Source organism: Zonotrichia albicollis, chromosome 17 (assembly GCF_047830755.1).
Source record: "Zonotrichia albicollis isolate bZonAlb1 chromosome 17, bZonAlb1.hap1, whole genome shotgun sequence".
NCBI classification, from domain to species: Eukaryota; Metazoa; Chordata; class Aves; order Passeriformes; family Passerellidae; genus Zonotrichia; species Zonotrichia albicollis.
Window position 1 is genome coordinate 8787039 of NC_133835.1, and position 17105 is coordinate 8804143.

Here is a 17105-nt window from a genome sequence, read left to right on the forward strand (position 1 = left end):
GTGTTGGGATAAATGAGGTACAGATCATGCAGGAAATAGTGCTGCAAGAAAGACTGACATGTATTTACCAAACAGGTTTGTCAAAACTCTGAAATAACCATGGGGGCGTGACAAAGGGAGCTGGCAACGTCTGGGAAGCACAATGGGCCTGGGGTCCAGACCCAAACTGGGCTCAGGTTCTACTCTGGCTGTGAATATTTCCCACATAAATCCGTATGTGGATCCACACAGGCTGGATGTTTGCAGCACAGGCCCATGTGCATCTCTGACGCTCCCGGTCCCCACGGGGGTGTCCGCAGCCGACCTTGGGCGCTCCGGCCGCGGGCACGGCGCTGCCCAGGAGCCGCTGCCCAGCGCGGGCTGCGGGACGCGGCGCGGGGGCTCCCGAGACGTTTCCTCCGCAAATAATTTGGGAAGGTTGATCTTGACAGTTACAGCAGGAAGCGTGTGGGAAGTGCCATGAGTAACCGGGCTGTGCTGGAGAACGGGACGTGCCGTGCCGTGCCGTGCCGTGCCGTGCCGTGCCGTGCCAGCCGTCAGCCTCAATTCCCAAGCCCCCCGTTCGCCAGTCACAGCCCGGGACAGCAGCTCCGGCTGGATGTTGCTGCTCCTCCACCCCAGCCCCGGCGATTAGGGCTGAGCCAAAGGGATTGAAATGGGGCACAGAATTCCGGTTTTTTAATGACTTTATGAAAGTGCGTCACTAATTAGAGGCAGGAATCTCCTCGGAGCTGTACTGCTTAAAATAAAAACTGCAATACTGTGGGGACGCTAAGGGCCGGGTGGCTGCAGCGCGGGGCCGCCCCGGCTCCCCCCCTCCCCTTCCTCCTCCTCCTCCTCCTCCGGGGTTACGCGGGGCGAGGAGCCCAGGGCCACCGGGCACAGGGCACGCCCGGCCCGCGGGGCTTCGCAGACGGGGAGGGACCCCAAAACCCGGCCGGTTTCTTTTTTTGAGGCGGCTGCGCCGCTCCGACAGAGGGGAGTTGCCATAGAAACGGGGGGAAACCCGGCGGGGGGGGCGGGGGGAGGCACCCGCGGCGCCGTCGCTTTAAGATCGCAGAGGAGGGAGCAAATTACGCAGCTGCACGGCTCGTCCCTCCCTCCCTCCCTTTTCCATCCATCCTTCCCTCCCGTCGCCATCCCTCCCTCCTTCATCCCTCCCTCATCCCTCCAGCGCTCCCGGCCGCCCCGCCGCACCCATGGAGGCCGGCGCAGGTGATGGAGGCGGGGGAGGGCGCGGGGTGCGGGGTGGGGCGGGGGGCACCGCACCGGGCACCGCACCGGGCACCGGGCACCCCGCCGGGCCCCGCGCCGCCGCCGCCGCTCACCGCCCGCTCTCTCCCTTCCCCGGCAGGTCGCTGAGCCCCCCACCCCGGCGCTGCCGCCCCCGACATCGGCGGGGCCCCGCGCAGGTGAGCGGTGCGGGCGCGGTGCGGGGGGCGCGGTGCGGGGCCGCCGTGACTCATCCCTTTCTGGCTGCAGTCCGGGCTGGGGGGAGGCGGGGGGCGCAGCCGGGGCTGCCAGCACCGCTCCGCATCGCGGGGCGGGAGCGGGGGGGTTCCCGGGGCACAGGGGGCTCGGGGCGGGTCACGCATCGGGCCCGCAGCACACCCGCATTGCGTGTGCCAGACCCCCGCGGCACACGGCACAGCCGTGCTGCTGCACCAGAGCCCACGGCGTGAGCTGGACCCCCTGGCACGCACTGCACCCATGTCTGACTCACCAGACCCAATCTTATGTACCCTGACCCGCACTGCAAACCCACCTGGACCCCCACCACACCCACCGGTCCTGCTGCACAGCCCTGGAGCCGTGTGACATGCACTAGACCCACACAGTAGCACCAGCCATGCATTGCACTCACCAAAGCTGCACTGTGCCCTCCAGACCCACATCTCGTGCATCTGACCCACATTACCTGCACCAGACCCTCCCTGCACACCCCAGACCCACATTACAGACACCAGACCCTCCCTGCACATCCCAGACCCACATCTCACACCAGACCCACATCTCATTGCACCAGACCCTCATCACACGCATCAGACCCTCCCTGCAATCACCAGACCCTCACTGCACACCCCAGACCCACATCTCATGCACCAGACCCTCCCTGCATCCACCAACCCCATGTCACATGGACCAGACCCACATCATATGCACCAGACCATCCCTGCACACCCCAGACCCACATCACATGCACCAGACCCTCCCTGCACACCCCAAACCCTCCCTGCACATCCCAAACCCATATTTCCTGCTTCAGACTCTCCCTCCAAGCACCAGCCCCGTGTCTGCTGCTTGTGCAGCAGCCCAAAGTGTCTCCGGCACCATGGGGTATTGCAGGAGCTGGGGCTGCTCTGCAGTTGACATTTTATTATTTAATGGCTCCGTGCTCCGTCTCCAAGGGACACAGGAACACCCCAGCGGGTTGGTGAGCCGGGTGTTCTGTTCTCTCCTCCCCACAAGGTCAGCGCTGTGGCTGCGCACAGAACCCACGGCTGGGTGCCTGTTCTGTTTATAAAATCCTTGTTCCCACCCTGGCTGGGCAACAGGCACGCTGTGCTATGACCATGTGCCCCAAGATGCAGATCCTGGTGGCGGGGGGTGCCAGGGTGGGGGTCAGAGGGGCAGTGCCCGTGCTCCCATCCCGGAGGTGCTGCGGCAGGCAGGGGATGCGGTGTGTGGGTAAAGTAGGCCATTCCAGCGGTGTGGAGAGCAGGGCTAATCCCCCGGCACCGCCGTCATTCCCAGCCCTCGCTCAAGGTGGATGGATGGTGGATAGATAGGGGAGACCTGCTTCCGCCGAGGCTCGGAGGGGAGGCGGGGCTGGTGCACTGGAAGCTGGGTTTGTCTTCCAGGTTTTTGCCTTTGTATCTCAAAGGAGTGGGCTGTTCCTTGTGCTTCGCACAGCTCGGCTCCTGCCAGAGCACCTCTGCAGGATGGGCTGTGCGGTGGGATGTCACCTCCATCCCACCCTGCTGACCTTCCTGGCCTGGGTGGGACCGCGGGGTCTGCATCCTGCGTGTCCCACTCCTGCTCTCATGCTGCTCCAGCGCTTGCCATGGAGCACTTTTCCCATTTCCCTTTGGCTCCAGTCCCCAGTGAGAGCCCAGCCTTTGCCCTCTGCTCAAGCACCTTATTTTAGTTCATGAGGGCTGGGAATTGCCACCTCCCTGTTTGGAGTTGCAGCCAGGTCAGCTGGAAAAGTGATGAGCTGCATAACCCGAGCTTTCCAAATGGTGTCTGTTTTCCTGTAATCTCTGGATGTCAAGTCAGCATTTTATAACAAACAGGAGAATAAAAGGAGATGCTCCTGCCTTTTGGAATGGGATACAGCCACTCTTAGCAACATTGATTTTTCTGGTGGTGTTGCATAAACACCCCATGGGGTTTGTCCCTGCCCTGAGTGGATTTAGCAGTGGCTTGGGCAGTGCTGGGTTAGCAGTTGGATTTGAAGGTATTAAAAGTATTTTCCTACCTAAATGGGTCTGTGATTCCATGATCTTCCTCTGCCTGGGCCCAGGTGAAGCTTTGAGATGAACCCATCCACACTGGAGCAGAGGCTCCCAGCCTCTGAAGATATTGCCACATCCTTGTAATCTTCTTGGAGCAGAAGCAAAGCAATCCCTGTATCCCAGAAATCTCCCATGGCAGGAGGAGGAGCGGACACAGTCATGGATGTTTGCCCCCAGCTGCCCAGGTGGTGGCCCCATTGCTGTCCCCTCCTGCACCAGGACCTCTGCCAGCCCTGGCTGCTGGATCCTGCTCTTTCCCATTGCAACCCAGCTGTATCCCAGTCCCTTTTCCAGTGCAAGCAGCCCTGGCATTGCCACTATCCAGGAACAAGGGCTCTGCCCCACATCAGCTGCTGCTTGTTGGCCACATCCAGCACTTTGCTTATTTTTAGAGCGTAGAAAAGCAGAGCCAGTGTCAGGAAGGCAGGGTAGGACTTTGGGAGCCCTTTTTGTCCCCTGGAAAAACAAAGCTGTGGTTTCCCTCTCTGTGCTCCCTCTGCTTTCAATCTTGCTCACCCTGGGAGGCTGAAGATGTCCCAGGGGACCCATGGGGACACCACGATTCTCTCCCAGAGCTCTGCAGTGGGTGAAGCCGCTCTCAGACATTTGGGCTCAGTGCCACCATTGCAAAAGATTCCTCACACAGGATGTGCCAAGGGAAACACAGGAATCCGGCAGCAGGCAGCACGATGGGAGCCTCAACAAAGGAAGCAATGAGCGAGAAATCCAGGGAAATGTGGCAGCTGCTGGCACAGCAGTGTTGTGCTGAGGGCTGACACTGGCAGTGAGCTGCAGGCTGTCACACCTCTCTGTTCCCTGTGGGCATGGGGTGAGCTGGCAGCAGCTGGATCCCTCTGAATCCCGCAGAAGCTGAGCTTTGGAAGCTGATGGGAGCAAATTCTTGAGCCTGCAGCCATGAAATCCTCAGAGGAACAAGCTGAGGAACCATCAGAAGCTTCACTGGGCCATGATGAGGATCTCTCCAGAGGTCCTGTGTCCCTGTTTCCCATGTGAGAAGCATCTAGGAAGGGCCATACCTGCCCAGCCTGGTTTGTCCATCACTGGCACAGCCAGGGGATCCAGCAGGGAGTGAGGAAGGGGCAGGATTTAAGGTGAAGAAACATCTTCTGTGGGGCAGTGATCCAGCTGGGCCTGGGGAAATCTTCCTGTGGGGCACCAGGGTGAGCCCCACTCTATCCCTGCTCTGCTATCCATCACTGTCACAGCGTGATCAGCAGTTCCGCAGGAGCTGGGCACCCACCAGAAGATGAGTGTCGCCCCCCAGGACAGTGGCAGTGTGGGGGACTGGTCCTGATTCTGCATCCCAGCCCTCTGTGGGAGATCCACTGTCTCATGCTGTAGCTCCAGCTGTTTCCTTACCAAGGCCCAGTGCTTTAATTTATCAGGAATTCTCCAGGCAGATTCCACTGCATGGAACAAACCCTGGTTTGTGCTGTTGTTTGTAAAAGCTCTGCCCTTCTGCTCCACGTGTGCTGGAGCCCCACAGGGAGTTTTGCTGTCAGCAGCACCAGCAGCACGCTGGTCTTTGCAATGGGCAGTGCCCACCCTGCTCAGCCCTCGGGCTGCATTTTGGGGGATTTGCAGGGTGCTGGAGCACTGCCAGGTGGTTTGCAGGACAATCTCTGGGTTTGGTGTAAGCTGGGGTGTCAGACTGGCCCGTGCTGGCATTGCCAGGCAGGAAGGGCAGACACAGGGGTGCTGTGCTGAGCTGGGCCCCACAGCTCCCCCAGGATGGACACAAGCCAGTGCCCCCCAGGTCACCTTGGTCTTGGTCCATGGATTGCCCTGACACCCCTGCTGTGGAGGCAGGCTGAGAGAGCTGGTGGAGCTCTGATGAGACCTTTAGAGCCTCTTCCAGTGCCTAAAGGGTTCCAAGAGAACTTTGGACAAGGACACAAAGTGGCAGGACACAGGGAATGGCTTCCCACTGCTAGAGGGCAGTCAGATGGGATATTAGGAAGAAATTCTTCCCTGTGAGGGGGGTGAGGCACTGGCACAGGCTGCCCAGAGAAGCTGTGGCTGCCCCATCCTTGGGAATGTTCAAGGCCAGGTTGGACAAGGCTTGGAGCAACCTGGGACAGTGAAGGTGTCCCTGCCCATGGCAGAGGGTTGGAGATTGTTTTCAAGGTCCCTTCCAACCCAAACCCTTCTGTGTTTTTAACCCCTGCTATGGGCAGGGATGCCACCCATGGACCAGGGTTAATCCTGGATTTCCCCTCACTTTCCTGGTGGGGCTCCATTGGTGCTGCAATTACTCATCCTGGAGGTAATTCTGAGTGCAGATCTGTGATTTCCTCTGCCTTTAGTAGCCACATACCACATGGGAAGGTGTGTGCTCAGCTTTGGTGCTGAATCTGCCCACCCTGCCTGTTCTGGGCAGCCCCTGGGCACAGTGAGGTTCCTGGGGACACTGAAGTGGCCCATTGATCCTTTGGGAATAATGACAATTTATTATCACAGATTAAATTCCAGACACCCTGGGTGCTGTGGGAGGCATCAAGCCTTGGTGTGGGTACCAGGCAAGTCTGCAGCAGTGGGAGGAGGAGGAGGAAATGAGGTCCCCAGGCATGAGGGCAAACCCAGAGCCATCCCAGGCTGTGGTGGTGGCAGCAGGGCCTGGGGTGTGCTGTGAGGTGCTCTCACAGCCCCATTGCTGGACACACACGTGCCATCTGCAGTGCTGGCACTTGCTGGGGCACAGAGGGACCCCTGCACAGAGCAGTGTGCCACGAGGGTGACCTTGACATGAGAGGGGAAGATCCAGGCCCAGCTGAGCTGATGGCGGGCACCCCTGGCATTATACCAGATACCACTGGGCTGCAGGGAGAGGGTGAGGAATCAACCCTCCCAAATCTCCCTAAATCCCTGCTGGAGGTGACAGAGAATCCTGGAGGATGCTCCTGCCAGCCTGAGGCCATGCTCAGCTCTCTGTGGATGCTGATTCACGCTGCTGCAGTAGCAGAGCTTGCTGCCCACTTGGGAGCAGTGATCCAGCAGGACAGAGCACTGCCTTCCCCAGCCCAGGCCATCTCCAGGCAAATCCATCCCAGGTGGGAGCAGCAGGGTCCCCAAATCCTTCTTGCAGTGTCCCAGGGGTGCTGGCACCCCTCTGTCATGGGGCACTGTGCCTGCTGGGGCTTGGGACTTCATCAGTGCTCTGGGATTTTTGGTGCCCTGGTTTGGGGGTCAGGGAGCAGCAAATCCTGGGCAGAGCAGGGACCTGGGCTGGCCAGGGTGGGTTTTGAGGTATCCTGGAAGAAAGAAAAAATCACCTGGGGTTGCAAATGTAGAAGGCTGCCCTGGGGTGAGCTGGATGTGCCCCCCCTCCTGTGCTGCCTCCCCTGCTGTCCCACTGCTGGCACTCCCCTGGAGCAGGGCCAGCAGCACGGAGTGTTTCCTGTCACCCATCGACTGTCTGTTGGCAGGTCCCATCTCTGCACTGCTCTGCCAAAATCTGAGATAAATGCTGGCATTGGGAGTAACTCTGGGGATGGGGGGGCCCATGCTGCCCCCATCCCCATCGGTCTCTGGCAGTCTGGGAGCACAGTGGGGATCCCAGCAGTGCCATGGGGTGCTCGGCAGGATGTGGGTGCTGAGCAGATGCTTCCCTCATTCCCTCACATCCTGCGTGAGCCAGAGGTGCTGCAAGCCTCTGGATCTGGCCTATTTATTTACAGGAAGGGAGGCTCTGTGTTTCCCTAGGGATTAGCAGCTGCTTCATCCTGCAGGGATCTGTTCTTCCTCACCTGATTTCACTGCTGAATGGGGGATTTGCACTTAATTAAGGAAAAGCAGGCACCCAGCCCACTGCAGGGAGAGCTGCCTGGCTGGGTCAGAGCCCTTGCACCATCTCTGCCCCCAGTAATGCCCCCACTGCAGGCACTCTGTGTCCCTGTGGCATTGCCCTGCTTCCTGACAGGGATGGGCATCTGGGAGCAGGGGGGAATTGTCCCATGGTGAGAAAAGGGCTCCAGACCATGGGCAGGCATTTGCTCTGCTTCTGATCTGCTTTTTAAATTAAGAACACCTTGCCCTGTGCCCACAGGATCCTGGTGGGACCACAGGCATGCAGCATTCTGGCATTTCTGGGCTATGGGAGCCAAGTGGGAAGCCCAGCCCTGATGTTCAGGGCACGTTGTCCTCATGTGTCCCTATGCTGGTGGCCCTGGGGACTGTACTGATGCCCTGGTGCCAGGGTCACCCCACATCTCATCAGGGCCATTTTCCTGCCTTCACCTGCTCTCTCTGTTGCCTTTGCCTGCAGTTCCCTGTGGCCAGGAGCCGTGGCACTGTGGCCATGTCCGTGCCGGGGAGCAGACGCGCGTCCACGGGATCACGAAGGTGAATATGCTTCAGCCTCTGGCCTCGGGACTGGACTCCAGCGCCTGCAGCCGGGATGAGACGCTCCCCACGATCCCCACACCTCCTCCACCAGCTGCCAGTCCGCAGCACCAGCCCCCAGCCCAGCTTTCGGGGGTTTGCATGGCACTGCCCGCTGCACAGCACTTCCCTGTCCGTGCATGCAGCTCCCCGAGTGCTGCACGCCCTGTCCCTCTGTCCGTCTGTGCCACGGCCAGGACCGACCCCTCCGTCCGTCCAGGCGAAGGCAGGCAGTGGTGGAGAGCACTGGGTTGGGGCAATGAAACTGGGAGGTATGTTAGCCCTTGGAAAATGTCTCCTTGAGCTGGTAAAGATAAAAAGGGAAAAGGCATTTGTTCCCTGCCAATGTCTCCATGACCTGGACTGCCCAAATGGAGGTGCAGGCTCTGCGTGGGCAGGGAGAACAGGCAGAGCTGCCCACGTCGAGGTGATGCTCTGGCAGATGTGGCTGGAGCTATGCTGGGACTGCTCCCAGGGGACTCTTATGGGGCACCCAAGGGGATCCCAGGGGCTCCCAAGGTCCTCAGGGTATAAGGATGCTGTGCCAGCATCCATGGGCTGCCAGGCCAGGGAAGGGGGAGCGGGTGGAGGACATCCCCCCCAGCCCTGCCTTTGTGCCCGTCGCCATGTCCGTGCGATTTTGATCCCTGCTGTTTGTTTTGTCCTTTTGTCTTGTGTGTTCTCGGTGTGGTGGTTGGCAGTCGCGGGGTTTATGGACGGAGTGGCTTTGCCTCCTTCTTTAAGTCTTCAGCGCCCTCAGCCACTCGGCCTGAGACACAGCCTCTTCTCCCTGCCTCCAGGCGCCCCTCGCCCCCCGGGAGGGACACCTACGGCACCTCCTCGCTGAGCAGCAGCAGCAATTCTGGCTCCTGCAAGGGCAGCGACAGCAGCCCCACCCCAAGGTAACCCATCACCCGTGGCCCCAGGGCGGCTGCTGGGTGCTCCCGGGCAGGGGCAGCAGTCCCGGTGCCGGTGCCAGCGGGGGCAGGAGCGCAGGGGCCGCTGCAGGAGGCTGAGCGCTTGGTGGCCGGGGGAGCCGGAGCTGCCGGAGCTGCTGCTGGTGTGTCTCCACAGACCCTCGCCACCCTCCTCCTGCAAACCTCTCCGCCGCCGTTGTCATGTCGTCTCCCTCCCTGTCCCCCTGCCTGCCACCCAGGGCTCCCCCGTCCTCTCCCTCCGTCCTGCTGTGCCTGTGGCTTGCGCGCTGCACGCTCCCTCCCGCCGCTCCCGCATTCCAGGGAGCGCCCGGATCCTTCCAGGCCAAAGGCACGAGGGCAAGAGCTTCGCATCCATCCCCCTGTGCTGCCCGGCAAAGGTTTGGCAAGAGCTGCTGGCCCCCTGGAGCTCTGCGTGTGTTCGGGGCACAAACAGTCAGCACTGAGCACCAGCCCCAGCCCTGCAGGCACAGCAGCCCGTGGTGCCCTGCTCATCACCTGCCTGTGCCCTGACAGCCCCCAGAGGTGGAATCATTCTGGGAGGATCTGAGGGGCCTGAGGGTGACATGGTGAGCAGGTGCCATGTGTGCTCCCGCTGCCATGGGGCATTCCAAGGCATGGATGCTTCTCACACAATGCTTCTGGACATGGCTAAAGGCTGCTGGGCTGATGGACACCAAGCAGGGGAGCTTTGGGATGCCTCCTTTCCATTCATAGGGAGTTTGGTCCCCTCACTGCCATGCCAGAGCCACTTGTGCAGCTCTCATCTCCCCACATGCCTCCCAACTTGGCCATGGAGCCCTGGCCAGCCCCTGTTCTCTGCACTGTTCCAGGCTTTGCCCCAGAGATGTCACTTCATCTGCCCCAGTGCCAGTGGTGGCATAAGGAGGGTCCAGACGTGCTGCTGGCCCAGCCCAGAGCAGATGCTGGATTCCCTGATTTGCTCCCCATGGGCAGGACAGCCACAATCTCCAGACCTCCATCTCTGGTGGGGCCCATCCCACCCTGGGGTCTCCATCCACATCAGTTGTTTCCAGGAAGGTCTCTCTGGGCACACAGAGACCTTGGTGGCCCTGGTTCTGCTCATGGCCCAGCAAAGTCCCCAGCACCACAGAGCTCTCGGCACCTGACAGCAGCACTGGTGTGTCCGGGAGCTGCACCCACCCTCCTGCCAGGGCACAGCACACAGGACACCCACCCTGTCTGTCCTGCCAGGGCACAGCACACAGCACACCCACCCTGTCTGTCCTGCCAGGGCACAGCACACAGCACACCCACCCTGTCTGTCCTGCCAGGGCACAGTACACAGCACACCCACCCTGCCCCTCTGACCAGGGCACAGCACCCTCATGCACTCACCCTGCTCCTCCTGCTCTCAGAGCTCCTTTGGGGTGTATTACAGGGCTGCACCCCAAGAGCAGGCCTTAGAACCCCTGGGTCAAGCCTGTGCTGACCCTGGCACTGGCAGTGGGTGACATCTGTGTCCCTGCAGGCGCTCGTCCAAGTACAACCTGTGCAGTGACAACCATGGGATAAAGCCACCGACGCCGGAGCAGTACCTGACGCCCCTGCAGCAGAAGGAGGTCTGCATCCGGCACCTCAAGGCTCGCCTGAAGGACACCCAGGAGCGGCTGCAGGACAGGTGAGCTTGTGGGAAGGGAGCTGGCACCAGCCATTGCCACCCACCGTGGCAGCTCCTGTCTGGGAGTGATCCTTCTGGGTTCTCAGTTCCCAGCATGGCACCTTGTCCTCGTGCTTGTGCCCAGCGACCGAGGGCACAGCTGTCCCATGGCACTGCTGGCATGTGGGATCTGGCACTGCTGCCTGTCCCACCTGGGAGCTGCAGATCTGGGGACTGGGGAGCCCCACATCCCACCTGCAGTGGCTGTGTTCTCCCCTCACCCTGTTTAAGTCCCTGCCATGCTTTTGCTGAATTTCAGCGTCAGAGGGTGGCTAATCCCCATCTGCTCCTCTCAGGCTTAGGCACGGCCCCGCCGCCGTGCCAGCTGCCACGCGCCTGCCCAGGGCACCTGCCCACCCCCACGTAGCCCTCAGGGGACCTGGGCAATGCAGCCTCTGGGGAGAGGGCTGAGCATCACTTGCAGGGGTCCCTGAGCTCCCACTGCTCCAAACAGTGCTTCTAGGGGGTCCTGAGCATCAGTCCTGAGGGTTCCCAAGCATAAATCCTGAAAGTCCCCAAATATCACTCCTGAGGGTCCCTGAGCATCCATCCTTGGGGTGCCTGAGTGTCACTCCTGAGGGTCCCTAAGCATCACTCCCGGGGGTCCCTGAGCATCACTCTGAGGCTGCCTGAGCCTCTCTGCTGAGGGTCCCTAAAGCGTTGGATCCATCCCTTGTTCCCAGCTGGGAGTGTCACTGGGGGATCTGGGTGCAGCCCAGCGCTGGGCACAGAGGACAGGGCTGTCCCCGCAGCCCCCTGAGCGCCGCGGTGCTGCCCTCCCGTCTCCGCAGGGATGCTGAGATCGAGGACCTGAAGACACAGCTGTCGCGGATGCAGGAGGACTGGATCGAGGAGGAGTGCCACCGCGTGGAGGCCCAGCTGGCGCTCAAAGAGGCTCGCAAGGAGATCAAGCAGCTGAAGCAGGTCATCGACACCGTGAAGAACAACCTACTGGAGAAGGACAAAGGCCTCCAGAAGTATTTTGTGGACATTAACATCCAGAATAAGAAGCTGGAGACGCTGCTGCACAGCATGGAGGTGGCACAGAACGGGGCGCTGAAGGACGAGGGCGCCGGCGAGTCGGCTGGGGGGTCCCCGGCGCGATCCCTCACCCGCAGCTCCACCTACACCAAGCTGAGCGACCAGGGAGCCGGGGACCGCAACGTGGGCGGCTCGCAGACCATCTCGCTGGACGAGGGTGCCGACAGCGGCTTCGTGGGCATGGAGGAGGCTCCGGGCCACACGGACCCGCTGGAGGTGGGGGGCGAGCCCGGCACCCGCCTGCCCCCCAGCAACACCTACGAGAAGGTGCTGGGACTGCGGAGCAGCGCGGAGGCGGGCGTGCAGGCCAGCTGCATGCAGGAGCGGGCCATCCAGACGGACTTCGTGCCCTGCCAGCCCGACCTGGACACCATCCTAGAGAAGGTGATGAAGTCCCAGGCTTGCAGCTTGGGCAGCCCCACGTCCGCCTGGGTCTCTGAAATGGAAGACACGATGCCCGTGCCCGAGCTCGCCAACCCCAGCGGGACCACGGACCTGATGGTGGCCGAGCCCGACGCCGCGGCGGCGGCTGCCAGCGCCGAGGGGGGCGTCCCCTGCAACCCGGCGGTGCGGCAGCCCCCCAGCGCCAGCCCCTCGGTGGCCATCGCCTGCGTGGCGGAGGAGGAGCTGATGGAGGTGACCGGCTGCGAGACCAACCCTTCCAAGAGCTACTGGAGCCGCCACTTCATCGTGGATCTGCTGGCGGTAGTGGTGCCGGCGGTGCCCACGGTGGCCTGGCTGTGCCGCTCGCAGCGGCGGCAGGGCCAGCCCATCTACAACATCAGCTCGCTGCTGCGGGGCTGCTGCACCGTCGCCCTGCACTCCATCCGTAGGATGGGCTGTCGCGCCGTCGCCAGCCCCGGCCCCGGCGGCGCTGCCCAGCCCTGACCCCTCCGGCGCCCTCCGCCCGCCCCCACGGACCCGACTGCTGATTGTAAAGCCCCGGCGTGGCACGGGCGGGTGGGAAGGGGCCGAGGGGTCTGTGGGTGCATCGAGGTGTGCTGCTGCCTCCCCCCCAGCTCCTGGAGGAGGGAAAGAACCGTTGTTGGAAGAGGGATGTTGGCGCCGTGCGTCACCCCCCGCCGATGGACACCCCTGCCTGTGCCTCGGGCTGCGGGGGCTCCGGGGCTGCACCCGCCAGGGGGCTCTCCTTCCATCGCACTTGCTTTTTCTTTGTCGCCGGGTTGTCCCCGGGGCCGGCCGTGCCAGGGGCGGGGGGTGGCGAGGAGCCGCTGGCAGCGTGGGGCGCTGGGGATGCAGCGGCTCCTTGCTGCAGGTGCGGTGTCTGTCTGTGGGCAGGGGATGGGGGTTGCTGTCCACACACAGGGACCAGCTCCGGATGCCTCTCCACACTAGGATGGAACTGGGCTGCAGATCACGCGCGGAGCCCCCCGAGGAAGCCGTGGGCTCTCCCTCCCTTTGCTTTGCACTATATTCACTTTTCTTTGGGTACAGACTGAAGCCCGGCTGTTGGGACTCTGGCTGCCGGGCAGCGGGACCCGGGGCTCCTGCAGTGCTGTCCGCCGTGATGCCGGTGATCCCACCGCCTGCTGGAGCTCGGATGCCTTCGCTGGGGTGCGGGCAGTGCCGTGCAGGCAGAGCCAAGCCCTTTGCCGCCCCGGCCCGCCCAAACCCCCGCTTTGCTGGCGGCCTCCGGTAAAAAATGCCTTTTTTTTGTTGCTGTTGAAACACAAAGACAGCAAGGATTGCTCAGCGGGGCTGTTGGGGCGCGGGACTTGGGGCTCCCCCGGGCGTGCCGCACTCCCACCCCACGAATGTCTGTGGTTTCTTCGTGACTTGAACTAACAGTGTTTCCCCCCCACCCCCACCCAGGCCCACTCCCCACCTGTGGGTGCCGCCCGTGGGTGCCCTGGCAGCCGGTGGCGCTCCACACGCCGGTGTCCAGCGGTCCCCAGAGGGGCACGTGCCACATCCTGCGTGCCCCACACTCCCCTGCATCCCCCTTCTGCCCGTGCTGGGGGTCAGTGGGGACAGCAGCTCTGCCGCCAGCACAGCACCAGGCGCTGGGGGAACGATCTGGGGAGCAGCAGTGTCCACCAGGGCAGATGTAAGTGGAGCTGGGATATTCGCCTCTCGTGCAATGTATTTGTGGATCTGTGTACACGTCTGTTAGGCTATCCAAAGCTTTGCCAAGAAATAAATGTAACGACTATATTTGAAAGACAAATCTATATAATATATTTTTTAAATACAGAACTGAAAAAGCTGTAACCCCCCTCTTCTTGTTTCCCCTGTCCTGTACTCGCTGTCTGTGGTGGATGTAATAAATGTCGCTGGGTCTGTGTCTGCTTCGGCTGGAGCCAGCCCTTGGCATCTGCCCTGAGGGGGTGGCCCAAGCAGGAACACGGGGACAGTGGGACCCTAGTACAGGACAGCTGCCCCATCCTTGCTGAGGAGAGGAGGAACCACCCAGCAGCCACCAGGCTCTGACAGGATAAAGGGTTTTGTGCCAGAACAGCTTCTTTGGAGGTGCTGTGGGGTCCTCTCAGCAGGGCTTCCAGCATCAGCTCCCGGAACAGCAGCGATGGTGTCACAGGTCAGGGATGGAGTGGTCCATGGACGACTTCACCAGCCCTGATGAGAGCCTGAGCAGAGGGAAGGGAGGTCAATGGGGGGAGCCCAGGGGTCCCTGTGGGGTGTGGGGGTCCCTGCAGCCCCACATTCTCACCGTTTGACCATGTGCTCGTAAATCACAGTAGGGATGATGGTCAGTGTCACCACGTTCCCAGCCCCTGCCAGCACCTCCATGAGCTGCTTATCCTGCAGGAGAGAGAGAGGGGGGTCCATGGGGCACCCAGCTTTGCTCAGTACCCCCCTCCCTCCTGGATTCTCTGGCCACATCCTGCAGCCCCAGGGCACAGCCCCACCTTCATGCCGATGACGTTCTGGCCGTTCACCTCGCAGATGCAGTGGTGGGTGAGGAGCCCGTTGCGGGCGGCCGAGCTGTCCTTGGCCAGCGACACAATCTTGCCCTTCTTCACCACGATGCCGACGTGGCCGGTGCTGTCCTTGTGCACGGTCACGGTGCGCTGGAACGGCCTGCGGGGGGAGCACCGTCAGTGCTGCCACCGGCACTGCCACCACCACCGGTGCCACCAGGACTCACCTGTCCCTCACCCTCACCACCATGACAATGCCACCCCCACCTGTGCCACCAGGACTCACCTGTCCCTCACCACTATGACAATGCCACCTCCACCGGTGTCACCAGGCACTAACCTGTCCCTCACCACCATGACAATGCCACCCCCACCGGTGCCACCAGGACTCACCTGTCCCTCACCACCATGACGATCTTCTCAGGGTTGGCCTTCTTCAGGGCACGCTGTGCCTTGTCACTGCTCCAGCCCGCACAGTTCTTGCCGTCGATCTGCAGCACCTGGTCCCCAAAGCGCAGCCCCACCAGCGCTGCTGGCGAGTTGGCCTTCACCAGCTGCACGAAGATGCCCTGGGGACACAGTGGAGTGGTGGCATAGGGCTGGCACAGGGACCAGTGGCTGTGCCTTGCACCATGGTATGCCATGCCGTGCCATCTGCACCCTGCTGTGCTGTGGCACGCTGTGACATTTAATGTCACACACAATGGCTGTGATACACTGCCACGTCACACTGCGCTCTACTGTCATGCTTATGCCATGACACAGCCCCGTGCCATGCCCAGCCCCGTGCCAGCCCAGCTCCTCACCTGGTCGACGTTCTTGAGCTGCAGCCCCGTCTTGCCGCGCTCGTCCTTGCACAGGTGGATCTCCCGCACACCCGGTTTGATCTCTGCCCGCCGCAGCCCGGCGCTGTTCCCGCTCAGGGGAGCCACCAGCTGGCCTGGGGAGGGCCCCACGGGGGTCAGCGCCTGCGGGGGGGGAGCTGCGGGTCAGCGGGGACAGGGGGACACCTCAGCCCCCCTTTGGGAGGGCTGCATGCCTTTCTCGGGCAGGATGAGGAACCCAAGGGAGCCCCGTTCAGGCACGGGGAGCCACAAGGGGCAGGGAGCTGCCAGCCCAGACACCTACGGTGCTGTCCTCCGTGCCCAGGTTCTTCTGGATCTCCTCGCTGGAGAGCGCCAGCCCCATGTAGTTCTCCAGCTCGGCCAGGTTGGGGTACAGCACAGGAGGCTCTGAGGGACATACCGAGGGTGGTCTCAGGTCCTGGGGCCCCCAACCCACAGCCATGGTCCCCTCCACCCCAGGAGGCCCCCTGGGACCGTGGGCCAGCAAAAAGAGACCCCAAAATCCCATCCCCAACCCATGCACTGAGTTGTGGGGGTGTCCCAGCTGAGCCCTCCCCACACTGAGCATCATTGCCCACCCAGAGAGCCCCTGCACAGGGTGAGCTGATCCTGTCCCACCTTACCAGTGCCCGAGGTGAGCTTTGGCTTCTCTGTGGCCGCTGTGGTGGCAGAGGTGAGCTTTGGCTTCTCTGTGGCCACTGTGGTGGCAGGGGTCCTCACCCCAGCTGCTGCCTGTGCCTGCCAAGAGACAGCGTGCTCAATGCTGTGTCCCCAGCCTGGGGACCCTCTGAGGTGAGACCCCACAGGGCCCCATGGGGATCTGCTCACCCCTGTAACGCTGCTGAGCTGGCACTGACCTGCAGGACCTGGTGGCCCTTCATGTCCTCCAGGGAGGGGTAGAGTGTTGCCATCGCTGCTGCTGCTGCTGTCTGGGGACAGGGAAGGGGCGGTTCAGGGACTGGGCTGCCTCTCTCCAAGCATCCCTCCCAGCCCGTGTACCGGACATGGGCTGTCTGTCACCTGCAGTCTCCAGTGTGAGTCAAGGCTATGTCACCAGGGTCACCACCACCACTTCCTGGTGGCTGGGACACGGATGGCAGCTCCTGCTCCCCATGTCCACCTGCCCCACAGAGCCATCCCAACACCACCCACACAGGAGGGGGATATCCCACGGGAATGGCCCCTTTGCCCCTCATCAGACCCCTCTGCTCCCCATGTCCAGCTGGGGCCATTCCAGCATCACCCAGACACAGCAGTGAGGTGTCCCATGGGAACAGCCCTCATACACACCAGCAGCCCTCTCTGCACCTCATGTTGTGCCCAAGGCTGTGCCCCCCAAACCTACTCTGTGGCATCTTGTGCCCCAAAAAGCATAATCCAAAACTCATTGTGTTGAGGCCAAATCCTGAGCCCTGTGGGAACCAGGCAGGATCCCATCTCCAGCGCAGGGATAGCAGCCACATCCAACAGACAAAACCTCCCAAGTCCAGCCCTGGCACCCCCGGACTCACCTGCCAACAGCTCCCAGATCCTTGTGACACCCTCTGCCTGGCCCCTGGGTTTTATAGCCAGGCCCAGCCCAGGGAGGGGCCAGACAGCCTCAGCTGATTGCACCCCTGCTAGGTAGGGCACAGGTGAGGAAGAGGAAGAAGAGGATGAAGGCAACAATGCACAGAGCCCTGGCACTGCAGGGGTGGGACAGGGATTGGATTAGGGACAGGAATGACTTTCTGTAGGTTTGGGCATCCTGGGGGAGCAGGGATGGGACTGTACCCCCCCATGGT

At 61.9% G+C, this 17105-nt stretch overlaps 2 protein-coding genes across 3 annotated transcripts; one reads left to right on the top strand and one right to left on the bottom strand.

Annotated features, from left to right (window-relative positions):
* The first annotated feature begins 1060 nt into the window (after positions 1–1060).
* Positions 1061–13808, top strand: SNPH (syntaphilin). Of its 2 annotated transcripts, XM_074553396.1 has the most exons (6): positions 1061–1215; positions 1355–1412; positions 7804–7880; positions 8621–8821; positions 10347–10496; positions 11327–13808. In XM_074553396.1, exons 3-6 carry the CDS (start codon positions 7837–7839, stop codon positions 12462–12464), a joined length of 1533 nt encoding a protein of 510 aa, XP_074409497.1. In that variant the 5' UTR covers positions 1061–1215; positions 1355–1412; positions 7804–7836; the 3' UTR covers positions 12465–13808. The 2 variants fall into 2 exon arrangements, with proteins under 2 accessions (XP_074409497.1, XP_074409496.1); XM_074553395.1 differs by lacking the exon at positions 1061–1215 and having other exon boundaries at positions 7804–8191.
* Positions 13216–17105, bottom strand: SDCBP2 (syndecan binding protein 2). Its single transcript, XM_074553397.1, has 8 exons — positions 16179–17105; positions 15945–16059; positions 15605–15708; positions 15283–15444; positions 14870–15045; positions 14465–14636; positions 14266–14357; positions 13216–14182 (listed from the first exon to the last, which is right to left on the bottom strand). Exons 1-8 carry the CDS (start codon positions 16230–16232, stop codon positions 14128–14130), a joined length of 930 nt encoding a protein of 309 aa, XP_074409498.1. The 5' UTR covers positions 16233–17105; the 3' UTR covers positions 13216–14127.

Coding starts and splice junctions, on each gene's coding strand:
- SNPH (XM_074553395.1), top strand. CDS start 7,887: ATGCTTCAGCCTCTGGCCTCGGGACTGGACTCCAGCGCCTGCAGCCGG. Junction 8,192..8,620: donor TGGGGCAATGAAACTGGGAG/GTATGTTAGCCC, acceptor GGTGGTTGGCAG/TCGCGGGGTTTATGGACGGA. Junction 10,497..11,326: donor CAGGAGCGGCTGCAGGACAG/GTGAGCTTGTGG, acceptor CCGTCTCCGCAG/GGATGCTGAGATCGAGGACC.
- SDCBP2 (XM_074553397.1), bottom strand. CDS start 16,232: ATGGCAACACTCTACCCCTCCCTGGAGGACATGAAGGGCCACCAGGTC. Junction 14,637..14,869: donor GTCATGGTGGTGAGGGACAG/GTGAGTCCTGGT, acceptor CTCCCCCCGCAG/GCCGTTCCAGCGCACCGTGA. Junction 14,183..14,265: donor TACGAGCACATGGTCAAACG/GTGAGAATGTGG, acceptor CCCTCTGCTCAG/GCTCTCATCAGGGCTGGTGA.